General features: G+C 33.8%; 1 protein-coding gene across 1 annotated transcript in view; it reads right to left on the bottom strand.

The window, feature by feature from the left end:
- The window catches only part of SNX29 (sorting nexin 29), a gene marked incomplete at its 5' end in the record, with an annotated part of 136,770 nt that overhangs the window by 41,633 nt on the left and 70,041 nt on the right, over positions 1–25,096 (bottom strand). The window contains one exon of the mRNA XM_009281701.1: positions 9,721–9,861. Within this exon, the coding sequence (XP_009279976.1) occupies positions 9,721–9,861 (141 nt within the window). The remainder of the gene's footprint in view (positions 1–9,720; positions 9,862–25,096) is intronic.

Raw genomic sequence — 25,096 nt, 5'->3', positions numbered from 1 at the left:
CAAATGTTTGGGGGGGGGGTGGATAAAATCAAGCATATTGATAGGTACAGAAATCAATTTCTGTAATTGATGTGGGTACAATTTCAGATTGTGTGGGTACAATTTCAGATTCAGAGAAAGGAGGTTTTAGTTTCATTTCTGTAATCAGGTGTCCCTGCTAAAGTATCTCTGAAAGGAAATTTATTAATTCAAGTAACTTGATAATTTAGCATCACCATCACACTAAGAAATATATTTAGAAAGTTATTTTTATATTTTCATTTTATACCAGGAGGCTACTAGAATACCTAAATAATGCATGAGTTGTTATAAAACTGCAATATTTTTATCTAGCAGTTGTCCAAGCAGCATGTAAATTACATTACTTTCTTTTTTTTCCCCATAACATCATGATGTAAAGCAACACCATCTGAACTATTTCTATGGGTTCTATCTTCAACAATTTGTTAGAATAAATTGCTTCTCTTAACTATAGGATTACAAGACAGGAAAAAATATAAACACCTCTTGACAGGCAAAATTTTGTTTTGTAGTCCCCAAATATTCTGTGTTCCTTCTTCCTAAACTTCAACAGCAATTAATAGCAAATTTTTGTACCTTGAAAAGAAAAAGACTCAATTCACTATTTTCATGAAATGTTACACCTGAGCACCAAATAAACACATTAATTCAGTGAGACACTCTGAAAGAGATGTAGAAGTACAAGTTGGCAAACTGTTTACCTTTTAAATTAAACCACCGACAATGACATATACTACTCTGCACTGTGCTAGCTTTAACCTTCATGTTGAGTTTCAGGTAACCCAGACATTTCATACCACAGAACTTGAAGATGAAGTGGTTGCTATTAAGTATTTGTAATAGAAAAGCCAACCATTTCCTACTGACTTATTTCTCTTCTCTTAGATAGTGATATGACAAAAAAATGGAAATGAAGAAGAACTGAATGCTCTTTTCTAAGTGCTGCACACATAAAACATCAACTGCAGTCTTTTCCAGTAGAAAACCCAGAGGATCTGGATTCAAAATCTGAAATACTCTGTAGTCCCCCTTAGTGTGCAGGTGACAGTGACAGAAAAAAAGAGAGGTGTGCTGTGACTAGAAATCTTAATAATTATGCCAAGTTTGAAATTATTTTTATTTCTACCTGTATGGTACTTCAATTAAGTTACCTATTTGAAAACTAGATTGTATTAATTTAATCTCAATGGCTATTTAAAGCTCATACTTCTTTGAGAATTAAACTTTCCAGTTATGAAGTAACATGGTGAAATTAGAGGACAAATTTCTTGTATGGCTTTAGAATGCCATAAAAAGTGTTATAGAATTAGCGTATATGGCTATACATATAAGATTAATTTGAGTCCCTTTCCTGATTTGAACACAATACAAATGGATCCCTTTCTTTTCTTTTTAACCACACTACAGCACAAGCATGTCTGTCAAATTTATATTAGCGACTGTTTTTCCTAAAACCCACAAGGCAAAATAGTATATGAAAATAACTCAATATACTAGTTAAGACCACTAAGAAGGTTGAAAATTAAATTCTACTCACTTTGAAAATGAAGAATAATATAGAATTTAAGCATCTATATTACCTCATCCAAAAATCAAATTAAGTGAGCATTAATGAAAGCAATCCTTAACTTCAAAATTTTAACATATAACTTAAGGATTTATATTTCCAAAGCTTTTCTCCTTTAATAAACGTACTCCATTTCTGAAACATCAGAGTCATAATTTTCTACTAATTCTACTTGAAGACATCGGATATCAAAGCTTAGTACTAAGAAATATTATTTAGCCCACTGCCCCAAAGGCATTAGTTAGAAGTTTTGCTTTCTTCTCTGCTTTCTAAGTCACAGCTCCCTATGACAGTATGACTTTGACAAACTAATCTGATGAAGGATAGTTTCTATGAGCTCTAAACCCCATAAAGTACAAAAGCACATATATCTGGACTTCTGATTTTAATGCAAGTCAAACACATATTTAAATTTTAGGATGTCCTGAAGTGCTTTGTTGAATCAGGACACAAAACCACCCAACCCTAAAATGAAATTATTTCCTTCCCTAAGATTCTTTCTGAATCATCCTCTTTCAAGCATTCCGTATTTCTTCTGTTATTGTCTATGTACTAGTTAAACAGGAATTGGTACACTTCCTATTTTAAAATACATATTTCAAACACTGCCAATACATTAACTATTACAATCACATTTGCTATCATGGCAATAAAATGTACATTGGACATATGCATGCAACTTGTGAATTAATTCCTTTAAACCACGAACATGATTTTCCATGTCAGTCTAGAATTATTGGTAGTGTTTTTATTAATGTGATGGTCTACGATATTTATTGAAGTTGGAAAAAGTATGAACACAGGGCCTCCTCCAGATCTGAAAGATGCAGGAAGTTTCATTCCTTCTTTCTGTCAGTCCTGAATGCTCATCTGTGAGTCAACAGTATCTCAGTTTCACTGGATCAGAATAGCAAAATACATACTGTATTAATGTAGGTATACAAACTATGTAATGTACTGTGTAATGTAGTGAGCATAGGACAATACACAGTGAATTTTGAACTCATATTCTGTGTTGTAAATGTGACTGATTATGGCAAACACACAGGTCTCGTCTTGAGGAGGCAGAAATAACTCTACTGAATATGTCAATAACCTTAAAAGAAAATTATGTAGCATCTGAAAAATACTAGCAAAACAAGTGGCGTTTTTTTCCCCAAACAGCTCGCTCTCTCCTCAGCCCAACCCAATAGCAGCTACCCACCTCCTTCCCACAGAAAAATACTTCCACAAAAGTTAACACGACAAGCTTAAACACCAGAACTGTATCTTAGATACTTGCAGATGTATAAGCACTTCATGCCACTGAGACAGTAGAAAACAAGTGAAAAAGAGGAAGCAGTAGATCTAGTACTGGAATCTTCATGGAAATGCATTGGTCTGGCAATGTTTGTCCCTAACCCAGAAAGGTTCTCCTCAGGGGAACCTCAAGGGCAGCTTACCACTCAACCACAAACTCTGAAACATAATACAGGACAGCACTGCTTCCTTGACCTATGCATGATGAAAAGCCTTGCAGCTTTTCCCCTTGCTTCTTTCTGCCAAACTTTAAAAAACCTTATTCTTCTCATGCTCCTCCTCCTCTTATCCCTTTCCAAGGGGAGTTTAATACCTCCATTACCAGGTCTAAAAAGCAAGTTTAAAAGGGTACCTGTCTCTGAATAGACAGGTCCTGCTGCCCCAAAATGGCAGAGCAACTTTTTACAGTAAGGAAATACATACCAGGGGTTACATATCAATGGCATAATGCAAAACCCTTAAGAAAAAAAATATTAAAATTTAAACTCTAATTTGAATGGCTTCTAATTACTTCACATATATACATATATATATACACACACACAGAGCCAGACAACTCTCTACTTGATAAACTTTTAGAAAACAACAAACATAATAAGCGTAAGACACAAGCTATATTGTTTTCTTTTATTTGCAATAAAATCTTTACCTTCTATACCTTTTAATCCTAAAATAGTTATCCTGCAGACTGTCTTAAACTCTTCACTATCGTCAGCAACAGGTAAACAGACCAGACACTGATAAAAAAGTAGCTATGCTGGCAGGGGGAAAAAAAAAAAAAAAAAAAAGATGCCATCTACACTGTTAGTACAAAGGCAGGATTTCCACTGACATAAATGGGAGAAAGATAAAGTCCATGGTGAATTGAACTTGCAGAATTACAAGATACATTCCAGAAGCCAACTTCATATATACCCTAAATGCTGTCTTTGATGTTGTCATATGCATACACATGTGTATATATGTATATACGAATAGATATCTTTTAAGATACATACACATAACATTCACAAACTTTTAAAATAATTACATACACAAAATAATCTACAATTTAGCTTAATCACCGATAGGTGAGAGGGATACATTTACTTTATTGAACTAACATTTGGGCATGAAACAAGCTATGGCGAGAGAAACAGCTCACAGACTTCAGTTGCATGGGCTAAAAATGATGAATGATGTTGCTCTCAACATTTTCTCTCAGACAGAAAACTTGTTTTAGATTTCTGTATTGTTCCTCCTATGTAATTGAGGAGTCATGGCAAAGTCATTCTCTTCTAATCTCAGAAAAGTGCTGTATATTCTTTCCATATGGGGTATCCAATGTTTTAAAGAAAAGCAAAGGATATCATGCAGTCAAGTCAGCACTCAGTGGAAAGCTACCTTATTCAATTTCTACACAGTTAAACAATCACTGAATTCGCATCTTCAGTGGAAGCAAAGAACCATTTCTATTTTCATATGTCCTCTATTGGGACAATACCCTTGCAAGAGGATACTTAATTAGATGTTTACTCAGTTACTAAAATCCATTCTTTAAGTGTTATAATCTGCCCAATGCAGAAGTAGCCACTGAGATTTTAAGGACTTTGCAATATTCAAAAAATTAGAATAATAGGTCCAGTAAATACTCATGTATTTGTACTTAACCATTAGTCTGAAAGCAACATTTCAAGAAGTGAGACACCAACACAGCACCAACAACGGTTCAGAAGCTAAATGTAAGGGCTCATCTTAAGTGAAAAAAATTATGCAAAAGCATACAGGGATCCCTTTGCAATCAAGTATTACGATTGTATGAAGCTTCTCTTCATGAGCTTCACATAACTCAGCACACTCTAGACCTAGACTGTGCTGGCTCACGGAACCAAACCAGTCCTTTGGACATTAGGAACCTGACAGGAAGGCAGTAGTCACAGAGACTTAAACTGTCATAATGGAAGTATGAATTCAAAAGATCCAAAGTACCTGAAGGTTAGCTAAAAGACAAAAAACTATTTCATGCAAGAAAACCGTAGTTTGAAATTGCAAGTCTTGGTATATACACCTACATATAAAATACTTAGCAAACCACAAACCAGGCTGATACATGGGGAGCATGTTTTAAAATTACAAAAACAAACAGCTCAAGTGTTAAAAATACAGGTCAAATTTGAGAGTTTTAAATAAAATTATCTGCAGTTTAAAAAAGAAGTACAAAAATATATGAGTATATGATATTTCTCTTATAGATGCAACAAAAGAGAACAAATATGTTTCTTGTTTTCACTCAAACAAAACACCAACAAACTGAAGGAATAACACTTATTCCTGCAAGGACTACTTATAAAGGATTTTGACAACTATTTGCTACCAGCACACTACCAGAAGATCATTAGTAGAAAATATACAGCATGGGGACTAGTACATATGAAACAATACATGGAGTCTTGCAAGCATTATTGTTCTATTTTCCCCTCAGTAGTTAAATTATCTGTTCTGACTTGATTCAAAGCAACATTTATAAATCAAATTATTCTTTTTATTGCTTTACATTAGTTCTAATTTACTATATTCGAACATTTAAACTGATACACTGAAAATAAGGTTACCAACCTGAAAACAAGGTTACCAACCTGAAAGGCAAATACACACTCACCTTTGTAATTGAAAAAGGTTACTTGTCCAAAGCAGTATTCTTTCCTCTTCTCTGTTCATTTTCTACTAAGTGGGTTTCTGTATATTAAATTTATATTTCCTCAAGCATTAAAGGTACTTTCTAATCCTACATACTTAATTTGTTGAAAGATCATGAACATGAACTATTAAGATAAATTATCCCAACTTAAGGCAAACAAGTGAAAGGCAAAAATACATTAAAAACATAAAAATTAGAATTAATATAAATATTAGATTCTTAATCTATTGTTTTACAATTGTTAAGTATTTTCAGATTTCTCTGCTACTTGATGACAATATATATGCAATAATAAATACTTGATTTTCTCACTTTTTAAAATTCTCATTCAGCTGAAATTCTGCTTTCTTTTTGCACTTTCCCTGTGTCAAACTCTGCAACTTTGCATTTGAACCTGATCTCCCTGATTTCTATTGCAGTAAGCAGGAAAATTATGCATGAAAATTAATAGTTCTCCATACGTTTTTCTACATTACTCTCTTCTAGCCAAGTTCCCTCCTCAGAGCTCTAATAGTTTGCATAGCAAAACAGCAGGTAGTAGTTTATGACTCTGTAGTAGTGGTTCTAGGTCATTCTGTAGAACATGGTGTCCTCTTGTGGTCTTGGAGGTTCCCTCAATCCGAGACATATAACTGAACACCAAATTTAGTGCTGGTATCAAGGGAGGTATCAATTACAGCAAAACCCTCCTTCAATGCCACTAACATTTAGAATAAGCGTATCACCTTCATTAGCCTCACAGTACCAAACACAGCGTATTGAAGATATGCAATGAATAACATCATTCAGGCACAGACCTGAAGGATATAAAAGCACACAACACCATTTTCCAAAAGCTATAAAACAGTCATTTTTAGCCATTTCCACATGGAGGACTATATTCTACCAAGATGTTATTTGGGCATCTAATAACACTGAGGATTTGTAAAGGATATGAAAACCACAGATTGACATAAACTGAATAGAGATACTTTTGTTAGCAGAATTTAGCTACTGAAACTGCTCTTTAGGCACTGATTTAAGACTGTACTGATTAATATAGAAATGGGAAGACAGCTGCAATTCTGTTCAACACAGTATAACTAATATCAGAGAGAAAAAAATCTCTATTGAAATCTAACAGCATATCTAAAAGGCAACATGCTTTGGTAGCCACTAAAGTTAAAAAAGCAGTATTGGAAAAAGTAGTATTGACAATATGTCTTCTAATGCTTATTACCAAACATTTGCATGTGTAACATCCTGCACAAATCCCTCATCCTAAACCGAAAGTTCTACAGAATTCCAAGACAGACATTCCCATGTGAATTAATTAATTTTACACTGAATTTTTAAACCTTCCAATTACTTCAACTTGCTCTGTCATGGAAAGGAGGGCTATCCCGAGGTCACTAACCCATCTCAGTCAGCCACACAGTGCAATGCGTTCCAAGGGGCTACTATTTCTGCTGGATGTATAGCGTAATTGCTCCTGAAGCACAATCCACCATACTGCACAAAATCATGCAGTATTCCTAAATGCTATACATACTATGACATGGCACAGAAAATAGCACCACTAAAAGGACAAAAATTTGCCTACACAATGTGCTGTGGAAATAAGCTCTTGTGTGATAAACTGAGGTAAGCTCTTGCAGAGCTGATGTGAAAGCGCCACTTTGTGACTTGCAAGCTATTTAAAGCAGGTAGCCAGAAGTATAATCACTAATCAATTCCAATTATACACCTGGCTTATGTGTCATCATAGGAGTCTTTCATGAGGGCAATGGATGGCACCCATTTCTTACTGTAAAGAAAATATACTTTTTCTGAGATCTGATATGACAGAAAGTGATTGTTTGTTTATGCATGATTAAGGTACAATTTTGGCCCAAAGCTAAAGCACTTAAAGAATAAGCGATGCAAATTTTTTAATGAGTTGCTTAACTGATAATTTTGCATGCATCAATTGTGCAACTGAAGTTGTAATCAATTAGTAAGCACAATCCACCATACTGCACAAAATCATGCAGTATTCCTAAATGCTATACATACTATGACATGGCACAGAAAATAGCACCACTAAAAGGACAAAAATTTGCCTACACAATGTGCTGTGGAAATAAGCTCTTGTGTGATAAACTGAGGTAAGCTCTTGCAGAGCTGATGTGAAAGCGCCACTTTGTGACTTGCAAGCTATTTAAAGCAGGTAGCCAGAAGTATAATCACTAATCAATTCCAATTATACACCTGGCTTATGTGTCATCATAGGAGTCTTTCATGAGGGCAATGGATGGCACCCATTTCTTACTGTAAAGAAAATATACTTTTTCTGAGATCTGATATGACAGAAAGTGATTGTTTGTTTATGCATGATTAAGGTACAATTTTGGCCCAAAGCTAAAGCACTTAAAGAATAAGCGATGCAAATTTTTTAATGAGTTGCTTAACTGATAATTTTGCATGCATCAATTGTGCAACTGAATTTGTAATTCAATTAGTATTTAAAGTAATTAAGGACGAAAGACTATCAAAAAAAGCTTAAAAGAAGGCTTTCGTAATTTACTGAAGTGGCTGATACTCCATCACTTCAAAAAAGGAGAATTAGTTATGTAACAGAGAAGAAAATACATTGTTTCTATTACAAAACTATCCACTAAAAATGACATGAAAGATGCATGATCTTCTAATACATGAAAAAAAGCAGAAAAGCTCTCCTAAGTACTTTCATTTATTAGGTTAGTAGGCAATGAACAGCTACATTAACTCTGGACTTTATGCCAAGAACACAGACCTACAGATTTTGTTGACAAATTCCATATATATTTATATCACCACCTCTTATTCCAGATTATGTGCATTACTACTCATTACATATCACACGTGCCAAGCTTATCTACTCATTTTTACAGAACACTTGAGAAATCATTTGAAGTCAGACAGGAGTTACTATCTTTAAACATTCACAATCCACATTCACTGACATCTGAATGCCATTAAGGAGTTTATAAGTATTATTTTTTTCTTTTTTTTTTAATTGTATATTACTTCATAGAATTAGTAATTATGATTTTTTCTATCATAGACAAAGTTGCAACAGATATAATTAGAATGATTCTGGCATTTTAGTGATACATGTATTAATGTGGTCTTAGGCCAAATAAAATGTCATGAGTATTTTAGTCATTATGTCAGCTTCTTTTGATGGCTACACTGATAACTATGCTGGTGCTTCTTAGATATTTGATACATGAACTCAGTGATACTACAGCAAAAAAAAAAGTAAAAGGAAAAAAATCCCATATAAAAGCTAACAACTTTGATTAATATTAGGAATGCTGATTTAAGCACCCGGTGGTTTAGTACAGACATTTTTAGTCATAAGCATGATTTAAATCTCAAATATTTTATTTGTGATAGTTAAATACATTTTTCAGATCATTCCTACACTGTAAAGAAAAATTACTTTGATTACTTCTCTTCTCAATCCTTACTGGATTTGTGATGTATATTGCAATGTGTATTTAAGCTCTTGAACATTTTAAAGTTTTGGTGATTAAGGATTAAACTACATGATACTACATATTTACTACATACATACTACAGTATTTGCTGTGTTTGTTGCAAAATCCCTATATCATAGGAAAAAACAGAAATTCCCATTTTAAAATAGGAGAGCTAAGACACAAAGACACAGATTATGGGAACTAAGCACCCAAATGCCTTTAAAAAGCTGGTTCAAAGAACTTACAATTGGTGAACAGCACAGGAAATTTAAGGAATTTAGACTGATACTTTTTAAAATTTACAGAAATATTTAATGAATTACTGACCAGTGTTAATTGCTGGCATTTATTGAAAAGAATGGAGTAGAGATTACATTTTACATATACAGCTGTCCAGTACAGTTTTGGGGGTTTTGTGCATTTGTCTACTGAGTTATGTCATCAATATTTCATATAATAAAAATTCCACTCACTCTTCTCAGTGAGTGGAAAAATTGATGTATTAACTACATTATCAGTGAATCTGCAGCTGATGAGGGCGAAGTCTGTATAAAAATAGCAGGTACTGTCTAGCAGGTGTAAAAAATATTTATGACAGTCACCTCTTTTTCTGTGTGTGTGGATAGAAAAGGTTTTTTTCCCAACTCTTACTGATACTATGAGTTAAGTACCTTGTTTCCAATGGCCTTTTTTGGTGGAAAGTTAAAAGTCCTCACTTGCTGGTATTTATTCTGTAATTTATGATGCAAGCTTCTGAACTCTGCATATCTTCGATAAACGTTCCATTCATCATCCTTTATCCTAATATAAACCTGCAAAATACAGACATGGAAGGAAATAATTTAAAGACAAAGCATTGAACTAATATATCTCCTTTGCTCTTTAAAGCTTTGTGGCTTAACACCTTCACATTCATGATGCAATGGTACCAGAAGTTCCAGGATCACTTACCCATAGATACATCTCTGACTGCACATTTGCTGTTTCTGTTCTACAGGTCATTAATCTTATTCTCTCCCTTCTTCCCTCTCCTTCTCTTTTTCTCTCTTTTTATTATATTAATCAAGACAAACATAGCTTGCTCATTTTAACATCGCTCTGGGGCAACTGTGGTAGCACTTTTTGTTACCATAGTTTCCAGCATATTCTACTAGCCAGTGACCAAAGGAAAAAATAATTTAATACCACTATAAAATTGATTTCTATGAACTCACAGTTTTTCAACTTTGTAGATTAGCTTTGTAGCATCAGAATTACAAAATACAATTTTATCCAAAGCATGAAACTTAATTTACTTTCTAAAAAAAATTACACTGAAAACTAAACTAGAAATTTTATTGTTTGGAAAATAAACACAGTTCATTTCTTTCTGCTTGTATAAGACATTAAGTATAATTTAACACAGCTGTACTTTTTGTGATTCTGTTTTTGTTTGCCACTCAATTATTTCATGAGCATATTACCAATTACATGCTAAATATTCACGTTCTCTAGGAAAATTTCATGCAGAAGTGAAATATACTTACAGAAACTGAGATTTCATTCATTACTAGGGAATAACCTTTCCGCTACAGAAATAAGCCCACAGTTTAAAAGAATGCTGAAATAACACAAGTCAGAAACTATAAACCAAGCATCAAAAGTCAAGACCAGAATGACCTTTTCCTTAGCTTCTTCTGTAGAATCTGTAGCTCATTCATTCTCAGGTGTGAGATGCAGTATTCTGAATCTCAGTATTTTGCATCACAAATTAAGCTGGAATAGTACTGATGACACGGCACTGCCTTGCTTCTCCAACAAAAACCAGTAATTTTGTAAGTTGTAAGGCAAGTATCAGGAGAACGCTTAATGTAAAAGAGCAACACCAACAATCATCACCCAAAGAGTGCGCAGTAACAACTATATTTTTGTGAATACTAGAAAAAAAATGAAATTTGGATTTTCATGTGGCCGATTCCAACTCCGAATTCTAGCTTTTCCTGATGACCGAAACGTTAACATGGTCCTTCTCCTCTAGATTTGTCAAGTCCTTAGAAAAAACAAAATTTTACTAAGGACTCATGGTGTTTCAGAGATGCAGTGATGTCAAGTGAATGTCTTCTCCCACAAAAGCAGCTTATGCAGCCTTCCTTTGGTTTGGTCTTTAAGAAGTCCTCTTATCTCTACAGACACCTAGTTTCACAAATTTATTGGAGGCTTCTGCCTTGCAACAAAATACAATATACCATGCAGATACCATGCAATTTCCACCAAATTATATTTCACTGTAGGAAATATATATTCAATAGAATCCAGTATTATGAATAACAAGCGTATTTTTTTGGTTACTATTGTACTTCACCAAAAAATGAATACTATAATTCCAAAATTAGCACATCTAATAGAAGAGATTCAGAGTATTGTGTGAATTACAAATGCATATGTAAACAAAAATTCAACTAGTTTTGGTAACAAGAATTCAGATAGTGTAATGACGGAACCACTATAAGTGTGCAAGAAGTATTCAGATTTCTTTCTCATTTTGAAAATATAGCCAAGATAAAGATAATTAAACACCTACAGGACCATCTGTTTTAACAATTCAGTACACTTCTGAAGGAAAATGAAGGGAAATACGAAATGCAAGTATTTTGCATAATTTCAAGAAAATTCATTTAATGTAGTACAAACTATATTAAACACTCTTAGTTCACCCAGCTCTAACCTCTTGCTTCAACCAGCATATTGTTTGAAATTTTGTATACATCCCCAAGATTCATGCTTCAGCTTCCCTATGGGCGGTGGGGACAACAAAAAGGCTTAACTTATTTTTAACCAAGTTATTTAATATGGAAATCCTAATCTAACTAAGCCGTTATCTTTGCAGATGTGATTTGGTGAATCATGCTGTTCAGTATTACCTGTTAAGCTGTAACTCATAGTTAACTAATTAAGGAATCCAGTACACTGTAATTGAAATTTTTAAGGACGGCAAAAACATAGATTAATTTCTTAGATAAAACTGTTAAAGAATTTCTTCCTGTTCTTCTATGTACATAGATACTGATTTCTTTTAGACAGTAAGAAATGAAAACGCAACATTTGGAGCCCTGTGCCATATTGAATATACTGACAATCATATAATAGAGTATGAAAGGCACATTAAAGTTCATTATGTAGTACACATTTAAAGCTTTATTATCTCAACAGGGAATACTATTCACAAGCCAAGGTATTGCAAGACACTTAATGCAAATTCAGTTGGGAAATCAAACAAAGTAAATCCTAAATATAAAACTGCTTGAATAAACTTATTCTAGTCTAGTCATATAAGGCATATAGTTATCCTCATTTAAATCAAATACAAATCATACAACTTAAGCACAGGAATAACAGGGAACAATTATCTTTGTAGACAAAATTTTGGAATAATACCAAATCAAACAACTTGAGATGCATGGTGTGAAATTGTCTTAGAAGTCATCAGGACTAGTCCCATCATCTTCAATGTATCTACAATTTCATTCACAGTCTTTTAATGGGAAATCAATGAAATCTGTAGCTGCCAAATACACTTTTGTGTACGTTTGTCCCAAATTATCATTGCACCCTAGAGCGACACCACTTTCTACTACTGAAAATACCTTAACATATGACAAATAATTACAGAACAGTATTTTAAGAGCATGTTATAGAAAGTTGAAAGGACTACTCTTAGGCTCATTCTCTGATCAATTTAAAAATCAATTCCAAATCACTACACTTCCTTTCAAATGCCCATGTTTTCCTGAAATCATCCACTTCCTAACCTAATTAAGGAATTTTCAAGGTAACAAAAATTTACAGACCAATCAAAATCACCGCTAGAATGCTTATTTGATTGTAGACAAAAGATTTTACTTTAATATTCTCTTGTATATCAAAAAATGAATTAAGTAGCTTTTGCTTGTAATTTAGGAGCACTTTCCAATTGGGTCTCCCATGTAAAGATTGACTGGTAAACTTTTTGTAGCTATGATTTACAGCAGCTGAAAGAAAAACTTCAGTTAATAAGTATATATAATTAATTAGTCTGTTATTTTTCTCATCACAAACATGTTTGAAGTCAAAGATTTGAAGAGAAATACAAAATATTAACTTATTACTGTTTTTGCTTTTTCAGCCAACTACCTGCTAACTTAATATTACTGAAATTTTAAAAAACTTCTGAGAAACAATTTGAAAGCACCAGTTTAATGGTTGTATACTGAAATGAATAAACCCTACTCCCATGGTACCAGTTTTTGAGCCAAAAGTTTCTTTAATAGGTTAAGGAATCTTCAACCAATTCTAAGTCAAAAATGCTGTTAACAAATCCTGGTAACAGACTTGTAACTATTGACACAGTTCATCACTGCTTATGTATAAAAGCCTGAGGAGAAGAAAGGACAAAGGCCAAAATCCCAGCTTGCCCTAGTTCCAGTGTACCTTCACAGATTAAATGCGTATAATCAATACTTGTTCTTCAGGTCTGCATAAGTCTAAAGTGAGTGCTTTTCTTTTTGGATGCAAAAATATAGATTGGTATATTTAGGATTCACTTTTTGGCGCTCTGTCAAGCACTGCAGGTAGAAAGAGATACTGAATGGGATATTAGAGAATTTTCTTCTGTTGCAATGACATTCATGGTTATAGAAATACCAGATTAAGCATCAGGAAGGAACTTCCCTAAACCAAGTTACTCCTGAATCTTCCCTACAAATACGGCTCGCATTTCCTGGTAGGATGATCTGAATACATAATGAAAAATGAATTCTAATCAGAGAACTCTGTGGATGGGGATAAATGCACACCTGCTGAAGTTAAAGTCCCTGTGAGTCCATGTCCCATTCCAGAGGCAAGAAAAATGTCAGAAGAGGAGAGAATAATGCTAATGGAAGGTGAGCAGTGAAACTCTACTAAACCACATATAAAATTCAATGGCACAAGATGCAAGAGAACTTGGAACATTTCAGCAGCAGAACACTTCAAAGGACATATGAATACTGAGAAAGTTTGTAAAGAATCAGTCCTATGCTGGACAAGGTCATAGTTTTTCTTACAAGCATGAAAAAAAAATAATGGGCAGTATAGGGAATGCAAAAGAGGCAGTATAGGGAATGCAATCTACACTAAGGAAGCTACTGTGACATTTGCCACCTAACTAAGCATTGGGGGGGGGAGAGAGAGAAAAACTATTATTTCTGCATTATTTTATTTCTACTGTATTACTGTATTTTTAACTTCCTTACCCTCACTAATAAAAAGGGTTTTCTGGAGATCCTCGTTTGTTACATATGCCTTTCAAATCAATACCCAAGCATGTCACAACAAAAAGAAAAATTAGCAACTGGTTTGATAGAGACAACCCAATCACCATGAATACAAAAACATAACATGCAAATCAGCACTATTACTTTTTAAGTGTTAACTCAGCTAAGCTTGACTGGTGAAAGTTTTCTTTACATTTGCTTTTAAATAACACTTTACATAATTTTGGAGTACCATTGGTCCATAGTTTTACCTTTATACTTCAGTACTCAGTACAGCAAGAAAAAGGAAAGTTGACATGAACCAGTAGAGATGCTTTAATTTTTTGCTAGTTTCATTCTTGGTAAAGAAGCTATAAAATGCTTCTGTAAGATGAGAACATTTGCTTCAGATACAGGAATATCTGCTTAGATAGAACAGATTAAGATAAAAAAGGATGAGAAGATTAATAATCAAACCTGCTCATGCTAACAGAACATACATATCTTAAGAAGCATATTGCTAGCACTCAGCAGGACAAACCAATGAATGAATGACAGTTCTTAAATGGATTTTATGCGTCTTCTAAGACTGGCAATTTGAACATTGTGGGGGGATGGGAGAAGAGATTATAGAGGGAGGGAGATGTTATGTGTTTAACTTTACCTCTTTCCCTCCCTGCCCCCCCAGACAGAATAAAGTAAACTTGGAACAAATAAAAAATTACATAGAGTAGACTGCTCCTCCGACTACCCATGTTGATACACCTGTTCTAACACTTTGTTGGGTTAGAAAAGCCAACAAAAAACATGCAAAGAGATGATATGGATGAAGTTCAAACTGCAAGCACTTCAGCTTTTCCCCTTCTTATAGGCAGAATCTACCAACAAAATCTTACATCTCCTTTACATCTTGCCTCTGGAAATAGTAAATTTAAATAATTATATATTGTATTATATAATCATAAAACAATCATAATTTCATGCCAGGTCCAAACTGCAGCACTTGTAATGTCCCTAAATTATCTTCTAAAATTACTAAAATTATCTTCTAAAATACTTTAATCCTACTGTGATCCACGTTATCTTTTACCAATCTTAACAGTAAGGATAATTTCTTTTTATTCTTACAAAAAGTAATCTATTAAACAGCATAAAAAGACATGCTCTTCTGCTACAGCTACAGAGAGAGAACATCAAGCACAAGACAGGAACTTGTAAAAGTCCAGTTCAGAATTACTGATGGAGAGCTGGAAGTAGTAAGAGGAGACAAGATCTCATCTGCATTAAAAGTTCTCCTCAACTACCTAACCCAGTCTATCATTTTCACTGCCTCCACTGTAAGTTTCCCATATAAAAAAAACAACCAAACAAACAAAAACCAACCAAACCCCACCTGTTTAAGAATGTCTGTTAAATTTCTTTATGATAAAAAGGGGAGAAGAAACTGAAGAGAAACAATTTCAGTGCTCTGAACTATAAAGCAGAACTTGTTAACATCAATAAAATTTATCTACTGATTCTCTGTGTTTATTGTTTGGTATTACAGACATTATAGAAGCCTGGAATATTCATTGCAACAATTCCCAAGTAATTATTAACTTAACGTTTGGTTAAATGAATCTTATAACCCATGGTATTTCCATAGAAACAAAACTGCCAGTACTTTTGTAGAGTATTGCTAACATAATCTAAGAAAAATGACTGAGTAGTCTTTCTGTGGAAAGAAGAAAATTCATTCATTTTAACCAGAGGTGCAGACACGTTCTGGGATGAGCTTCTGTAACTACTACTTGTTCTGTTTCTCAAATATTGGTTTAAAATTATAATAAAGTTTTTAAAATTCTTAAAACTAACTCAACTTTAATGTACATCTTAATTATTCAGGAACACTAAATTAAAAAGATTTTTATAAAAATTTACAATTTTTTTATCAAAATTATTTCTCCACTTAAAACATATAAAAGAAGTAAAAGGTATGAATCCAAAGGGGAAGTATATAGCAAAAAAGGAGGAACAGTTACATTTTTTGACTTTACTTCAGGACAATGGGGTTCTGTTTAGAATATAAATTCAAGCTGAATTCTCCAAAGTTACCTTCGAAATGTGAGAAATGAATACAAATGCAAGTTATATTTTGACACAGCTGCAGGACTTTATGGTTAAGTTCTCCCTTTGAAAATGATCCAATTTAAGAATTTCTGCATAATGAAAAACAAACGGAACAAGGAAACTTTTCAGCCACGATATGAGCAGCTTTTTGTGTGCCTTTCTATGTACAGAGACATAACAGGAATTAAAGTGAACAAGCTTTTATCTCAATAAAACCATTTTTTCTACTTGCACAAAAACTACAAATACTATATTTTTTTATGTTAAATCTTCAACTTTTTGATATTTAGTTCATAAAAATGAATAATACAGTGTCAAATATATGAGAGAATGCACATCAGAGCATGAACCTTAAAAACAGGCAATACTGCTCTAATAAACAGAAAAGTGTCATGCATTTTAGGCCTACCCACTCAATTACATACATGCAGAATTATGTTCACTAGTTTCACAGTTCTGTTTCTATTCACCAAATGCACTAAAGTGATGACACTAAAGAACAAAAGCAGCACGCCCATGCTTTTGCTGGATGGAATCAATATCTTTTTTATTTTTAATACTAATCAGATTAGCACAGAAGATTCCACTCAATAACATAGTTAGCTCCTTTTGACAAGGAAATATTACTTATAATACCCAATAATAATTAACACCATTTCACAAACATGCACTTTGAACTGATACAGCCATTGCAATATATGACAACCACTGCAATGAAAGAAGTTTCTGCAGAAGAAGAGAATATAGGTAAAATGACAGAACTGCTGTCTTTTTCTCCAAATAGAACATTTTGGGTGCTCTGGCCAAGGAAAGGAGGATATCTCACCCATCGGTTTGTAAATAAGATAACTATTATTTATTCTAGATATTTATTGGATATAAACTATTTTCTTCTTTCTGTAGTAGGTATAAAATAATTTGAAAATTGAAATTCTACTTTTATTTTCCTAGTATTTTTTGCATCTAGATCAGCATTTCTACAAGCACATCCATGTATTAAGTTGTATTATGGTTTCCTCTAGAAAAAATAAATGATTATAAAAGTCTCCAAGGACTGATCTCATCTTTGAATACTCCCTCCATCCCAGCTATTTAAAATTTTTTTTCCTTTACCTACTCTTATGCTTCTCTGACACATCCTCGGGTCTCATTACAGAAAAAGTGGGATATTCACCCTTTTGGCTTATGCACCCTCAAACCACTCTCTTTCAGAATGCCATGAGCCATATCTTTCTCTCAAATTCTCCCAATCATTCTAGGGCATTTTCTTCTCTACTTGCTCTGAGAAGGAATATGATTAGAAGACTATTTCTTTCTCCTTTTTGCCTGTTTAGTGCTGCAGCTGCCAAAGTAATCCAATTCCTCATATATCAGGGAAATGAAATTCAACTTTGGGTTTAATTTTTGTAATTTGTTGCCTACTTTTCAACTATTTTAACTGTCAATCCATTGTCTTCCATTGTTAAGACCTCTACCTTTGATGAAATACTAAGGCTATGCTGGCTCATGTATAAATTAAAGGTCAACAGTCACATCTGGCAGATCCCGGACTGTGCTTTCACTGTTTCATCTCTCACCCAAAGAATTTGCTGGGCCCTCTCCCCCTCAAAAACTCCTGAGTATCAGATACTGTTCTCCTCCCATCTCCTTTATGTTGCGTTTCTGTGAAAAGTCTTCCCTCTGTTTAAGCAGGAGCATTCAGGTACTGTGAATAGCCCTTTCACATGAAGGTATACTGCTCCTCCCTCAGAAAGAAAGTGGAGAGGAAAAACAGAACATCATTTAAAGTAATATAAAAAGAAATATTGTAAGAAAAGATATCAGTCAATATTAAACAGTAAGACTGAAGAGAGTCAAAGGAATAAAAAAGTTGTAAGAAAATATGTTTATTGATGATAATCTTATGGGGAGTCCTATTCATATGCAAATAGCAACAGTCTTGTCTGATTAGCATGTTTATCTTTAATCTTATTTGGTATAACCTAAAATGTTTACTACTCTGAAAACAAGGCAGATTTGCAAGTAGCCATTTAAATATCGATATCACTTTAAGAATCACAAAAATCTCTGTTTCATTATCTTAAGTGTCAGCCATTGGTAATTACAGCAACAAAAGGCATGACTAATGGCATTTGCCATACACGTCACAGGAAAGTGGAATCCATATGTATGCAGAAAATAACAAGATACTCTACAGCTGAGAAATATGATAAAATAATAATACTGCAATAATCATCTTGCTTCACAGGCACTAAAGAAACTGTAACTAACTATCACCATCTAGAGGTAAAATGTAATTGCAAGAATTGTTTTTTATTCTGATCTGGATTCTGTCTTCATCCCTGGGAAAATACCAGACAAGAAATTATTTTCTAACGGTAGGCTGACCGAGCAACATCTGCCTCACAAAAAAGATTCACAAAAAAGATGCGCATCAAAATGCACAGGCCACAAATAGCAGTCATCAGAAAACAACTAGTTAACTAGAGAACATGGGATGTTTCTAAGAGAAGGGTAGACTTTTGCCAGCATGACCCTGATTTTACAAAGCTGCGTAATATTTAAATTGTCTGTTTAAAGGACTAGGCTTTCTTAACTGTTACTTTGTACGAAATACCTTAGTTTCTTCATATATGGCTAAGTCCCTTAATGCTTATAACTAATCGGTTTACCACTTACTAATAGCCATTGCAAACTTTGTACAAGAATAAACCTCCGAAGCTTCTTTGGGACTCAAAGTGGATAACTGTAATTGTTCTAATGTTCTTGCTAGAAGATATCGTTATGACAATCTCGTCTGAGCTCCTGTCACAGCCCAGATAATTTCATCCAGTAACGTCTAAATAATCCTTATGATTTGTTGATTCATAATAAGGACATCAGCTAGTCATCAAATTAATCTTTCTACTCAGGTGCAAAATTAATTATACTAGTAATCTGTCAGCACTAATGACTGGCAAGACAGTAGTCAAGATATAAACCTGAAGCAAAACAAAGCTGAGCAAGTATAAAGAGAGAGGATGCGCTTCTGAAAACATTAGAATGAGCTTGCCACGCATACAAGATAAACACTAGTGGAAGGAAAGAGATTTCCTAATCATACCTATTATTTCCATTTTAGGACTAAATTAGTCACTCTTAGCATAGCATTACAAGGGCAACTCATGTTTAGTTAATCCTACATCATGACCTCCAAGTTTTTTCCACTGTACTGTTACTGCAAGGCATACCGATTTCAACAGTTCAGAAAATTCTTTGGTGAATTATGAAATGTATTTTTTTAACCAAATTCTTTTCTATAGTTAAATATTACAGTAGTGAATTTTTGCTTTTGTTGTTCCTTTTACAATAGTTTAAATTAATTAATTTTAGTTTATTTAAATTCCTATTCCCATCCCAAACACCTGCTCTTCTTTACATGTAAACCTTCCTCTACTTTTCAGTTTAGAAATTTTATGATCTTCAGGTGCCAGTAACTGAGTCCTGCATTTAAAATCATCCCTCCTGTGAAAACTCCCTTTATTCCAGAAACATATCCGAATCCTGATGAATCCAAACCCTTTATTTTTCCAACATTTTTTTCATTCATGCAGCAAAATACTAGGTCTCCACCTCTCTGAAGCCTCCATACCCTCCTTTAACCTGTATCACTGGAAACCAAATGGAACATTATCTTCCACACCGTGGCTTAGTAGCCCATCTAGAAACATGAAGTCTTCCCATCTTTCCACTTATCAGGTAAATTCCCATATGATACCCTAGGGAATGACAAAATTGAACTCCCCAACACTTACAGCCACCTCTTCTCAGTAGGTATCTTTGTCCTCAGAGGACTATTCACAGTGCAAGAGAAAACAAAGCACTAAATGGCTATTTAATTTTAAAAGCCCTGTATCACAATGTTTATTTTTTGTCTTTATTTATTGTAGTCACCATTTATTTATTGTAGTCACCTGAAAGTTCGTCAATTATTGTGAAATGGTGATATTTCAAAAAACAAGTGAAAAAAATTTAATTGACATTAATAACTGCACTTAAGCGCACATCCTATTCTAAATAGCTTTTTCACTAAAATTTGTACACCATCTAATTGTTGTAACATCCACAGCTGAATGATGTAAGTCTATGGCTCTGTTAATTTTTAAGGCAGTATTAGATAGTGCTAAACTGTGAGCACTGATTAATCTGCTGCTCACAACTGTCCCCTTGTACTCAGTCATTCGAATTGAGCATAAATTTGGCTATGTTCCCAGACCTTGTTTTTAAATTCTTAAGATTCATAACCAGTAAATGCTGCCAGTTAAACATTACTGCAAGAGTGCAGTGCAACTCTACAAATACAGAGGTCTGATTAAAATTTCCACATCTACTAGGATTCATTACAAAATGTTGCTTGCTTTCAGAGTCCACAACCTTATTTCTGAGCTTGTCCAGAATCCTTAATTCTTAACAGAAATTAAAGAAACTATTTGATGGTTGAAACTATATGACAAGTATGCTGGAGCTGGAAACTTTTCCTTCTATATTCACTGAAGAATAACATCTGGGTTTTTTTTAAGGATGGAAGATGTACTGATTTTGAACATGACATCTGAAACATACCGAAATATTAACATGACACAAAAAGAAATGCTTTGAAACGCCCTTCAAAACAGCATTACAAATCTGCATTAAATTAAAAAAAATAAAGAAAATTTTAAAAAAGCAAGCACTATAACAAAACTCCTGCTGGAGTCTATTCTTATCCTGTCCAGGTCAGGCCCTCCTGATACGCAAATTAACATGTCATTCATTTCTTTTCCTGATTTACGAAGCACAAATGCAAAATTGGCATTGACTTCAAAGAGGCACAGCTACCCAGATTTTTCTCTCCTAATTCTTATATTCTTAAGAAGCATTTATAAGCCCAGGAAAAAAGATGACAGATACTGTGGAACTGATAGTTTGGCAAAGCATGAACCTATTTGAGGTGCTCTGCAATTCTTTCCACCCTCTTTTGGTCACTTCCCAGGCACATGATACGTATGCAGTAGTTTATTTTCTGCTAGAAAATATGCATTTATAAGCAAAAAGAGACAGAAGAGGCACAACAATTCTAAAGTGCATCAACAGTAAATGTGACATAGCAAGTCTCCACTGGCACGCTGTCTTCCTCTCTCCATCAAGTGAAATGCTCTGGAGATACACAATTTCAAATCAGCAAAGGTTAACAATGTGGCTTATAACAGGAGGGGAGAGGAGGACAACCTCTTTAGCTTTCTAACAACAGAAAATGCACAAGAAAATCAAGCCATGTTAGAAATACATTTACATGAACTGCATTTGGAAAAGCAACAGTCAAGGTCCATGCCCTTTTGTAACATCTTCATTTGGCAGCAACATCTTACCTTAATAGTATTACACGTACGATCTAATTTTCAGGCAGGCTAAGCATCTTAAGGCTAATTTCCAATTAGCTTTAAGTACAGTCGTAAGTACTTAGCATATCTAAAAATGATGCTTACCCAAACCCAAAGTTTCAAACTTTGCCTGTTCCAACTGGCACACTTTAGCTTTCTCCAAAGTTTGTTTGACATCTTTTTCTCAGAATTAACCAACACAGTCAGCTTTTACATCTCAAGTTATGGTTACTCACGCACTCACAGAGAAATCTGAACTCCAAAAGATGTTGGTAACGATCTCAATAATATCAACATTCTGCAATATTGCTAGTTTCCTTTACAATGATATACTACAAGCAATTTCTCATGTAGCTGATACAAAGAGTTATACATGCATTTTAATTTTCTGCCATTGGAGAAATAAATGATAAAGCAGCAAAAATAATGTTTATTATGAATAAGAGGACTCTCAGAAATGAGCTCAGTCATTTATCCTAATTGTCACTCCCAGTCCTTGTCTGTTCATTACATACTGGTAGCCTGGTAAATATCCTCTTCCACAATTTCAACATTGAATCAAATTCCCTGTAATCAGGAGCACATGTTTTGGCAGAGACTTAAACAAGCTAAATGCACAGTGCTGTTACTGAGGCTATTCTGAAGTTTTATAAATTAATGCTTTCCTGGTAGCTATAAAATGCAGAATATATATTCAGCAAGCACATGACTACATATTTGATCAGAGATGTCACAATCACTTCAAGTGTTTCATCATAGTGCTATGCTACAGAGTGTATGTCTATTCAGGAAAATTTCTTTTTTTTCACGTGCACAGTGGCAGAAAACAAAGTAATTTGCTAGACAGATAGTCCACCCAGTCATACTCCTGTTACTGAGATCAAAAACTGGTAGGAATGTCATTAATGTATTTTTCCATAAGGAAAGATCTCAGCAGGTACCAAGATCAAAGTTTAATAAGACTTATAGACGTTTTAGTTCACTTCTACAGGTAGTTCTTGCTCGCTTTTTTTTAAATACTAAAAGACAAAGTTGAGCAAATACACAACTGTTCACCAGAGGAATTCTATGATATGCAGTGCTGTTCCGTAATTAAAGACAAACTAGTCTGACCATAGACATTATATGTCTATTCTAGATAGATGCTTCTAACTTGCCATATTGCATATGTCCCATAAATTGCTAGCGTGAATAGATAATGAATAATGAATAGAGCACATTCAGAAGAACTTGTAGATTTTTCAAATACATTTATCAATAAACAGAATTTTGCACACTATGGATGCCCAACATTATGAGTATATATTGTAGACATAAAAGAACTTAATAAAATTCTCAGAATTGTCTTTTTGTAAATCTAGAATTTTCAATCTTTTAGAATCTTGCAATGATATTTTGCTTCCTTTTTTCCTCTTCTCAAGAGGCTTAGCTTTCAGTCACAAGTTCTTTGTTTTCCACTGATGATGAGTAATGGATGAAGTCTCTTAAAACCCACTCTGTACCAGCACAATATATTTTCTAAAGTGTCACGCCAATGATAAATAGAAATAAGGTGCAAAAGCACAATAAAAAAACCTAACCTTTGTTCAAGTCACTGTAGTTAGGCCCTTAACCAAAGCAAACTGAGAGCAAGATCTAACCCTCTACTCACTTCAGCAGATTTTGGATAAAGCCCTGAACCTCTTATAAATTGGGAAGCTTAGTTTATCTTAATATTTTTCCTATGGAAAAACAATGTGCAGAACATCTATAGTATATATGAATTCTGCATACTTTCCAGGCTTTCATGATGCCATTTGTATAGTCAGGTACAGTCAAACTGCATGAAAAGTATTGAAGTCTTTAGTAACTAATTTTGATATCATTACAAGTAAAATTAAAAATAAACTAAATTCTTCAAAGAATTAATGTTTTTAAATCCAGTTCTAATATATCTTAATGAAAAGCACTTTATTACTTTAAAAAAACAAAGATAGATTTGGCATACTAGATAGCAACCTTACAAATAAATTGTTTCTGGTTCATGTCTTAGTAGTAATGACACTAACAAAACTCAAAATACAAAAGCAAGTTTAATAATAAAAAAGGATTCTTTTTTCCCATTCAACCAAAGAGAATGCAACTGAAAAAGCAAATAATAAAATTAATATTGTTGATAAAAATGCAACTATTTGCAATACATGCAAATACTCCATGACCCTTTTTCAAACAGATATGTGCTTATGTGCTTTTCTTTCATTTCTTCTTACATTTTTTCTGTGCATTTAACCACTCAGGACCTCCAAACTGGCAGCATTTGTTTTTAAACAAAACGGCCTCCCTATGCAGTTATAATGTTACTACTGAACTTAAGAACCTTTAATACTATACAAAGATAGTTTTCCTCCCATTCCTTCACTTATCACAGCATCTCCTTTTACTAAAGAGCTGCCTATAGATAAGTGCTCTGCTCATCCACAAGCAGTTGCAACAATTGTTTTGTTTCTACTTTTCACTAACCAACCACATGAGGAGGAAAACTTGTGTGAGCAACAGACCATTGGTAAACACACCTGAGAAAGCCATAGTTTAAGTTTACTTCTTATTCACAACTTACACAGGAAAGATGTTAAAGTGCTTTTCTTTGCAGTAAGTCTCCCACTGCAACAATTCATACCCACGATTTCATAATTAGAAATAATTTTAACTTTTCACATAAATATGAAAGAAACGTGGAACTGTGTTCATTGCATCCACACAAGCTTTCCCGAGTATTAGGAAAAGGTAAGATCAACTATTGGGTCATATTCCCCCTCTCCTGTCTTTCACATAACAGCAGATATCAGTAACATTAAAAAGACACAAAATTAATGCTGTACAGACAGTAGTGTTACATGTCATTTCTCACCATCATTAATAAGTGTGCCAAGCCTAAACAGTCAGAAATGCACTTAAAAATTAAAGGGATATTCACCGGGTGCCTTCATTTCAATCTGTACTGCAGATATAACTAAATGTAGAGAATGTAGAAATTCAAGTGTCATATTGTTGCAAACATAAAAGACCTCATGGTTCAGATATCAAGTATTTTTCTGGAATTGTCTTATTTTGTAGTTATCTGCCAGAAACTCAAAATTTTTATGCAACTTTAAAAGAAAAAAAAAAAACAAAGAAAAAAATTCTGGGGTACATCACATTCCAGCTTTTGCTTGATCAGCCGTCTAGATGTAAAAATGTTTGAGGAAAGACTGAACTTTTAAAATTCAAAGCTATCATAGTACATGACAGGTACCCCTTAATATTACCCTTTG

This window comes from Aptenodytes forsteri, unplaced genomic scaffold, assembly GCF_000699145.1.
Source record: "Aptenodytes forsteri isolate BGI_AS27 unplaced genomic scaffold, ASM69914v1 Scaffold84, whole genome shotgun sequence".
Classification (NCBI taxonomy): Eukaryota; Metazoa; Chordata; class Aves; order Sphenisciformes; family Spheniscidae; genus Aptenodytes; species Aptenodytes forsteri.
This window is presented reverse-complemented; position numbering and strand designations above follow the sequence as displayed.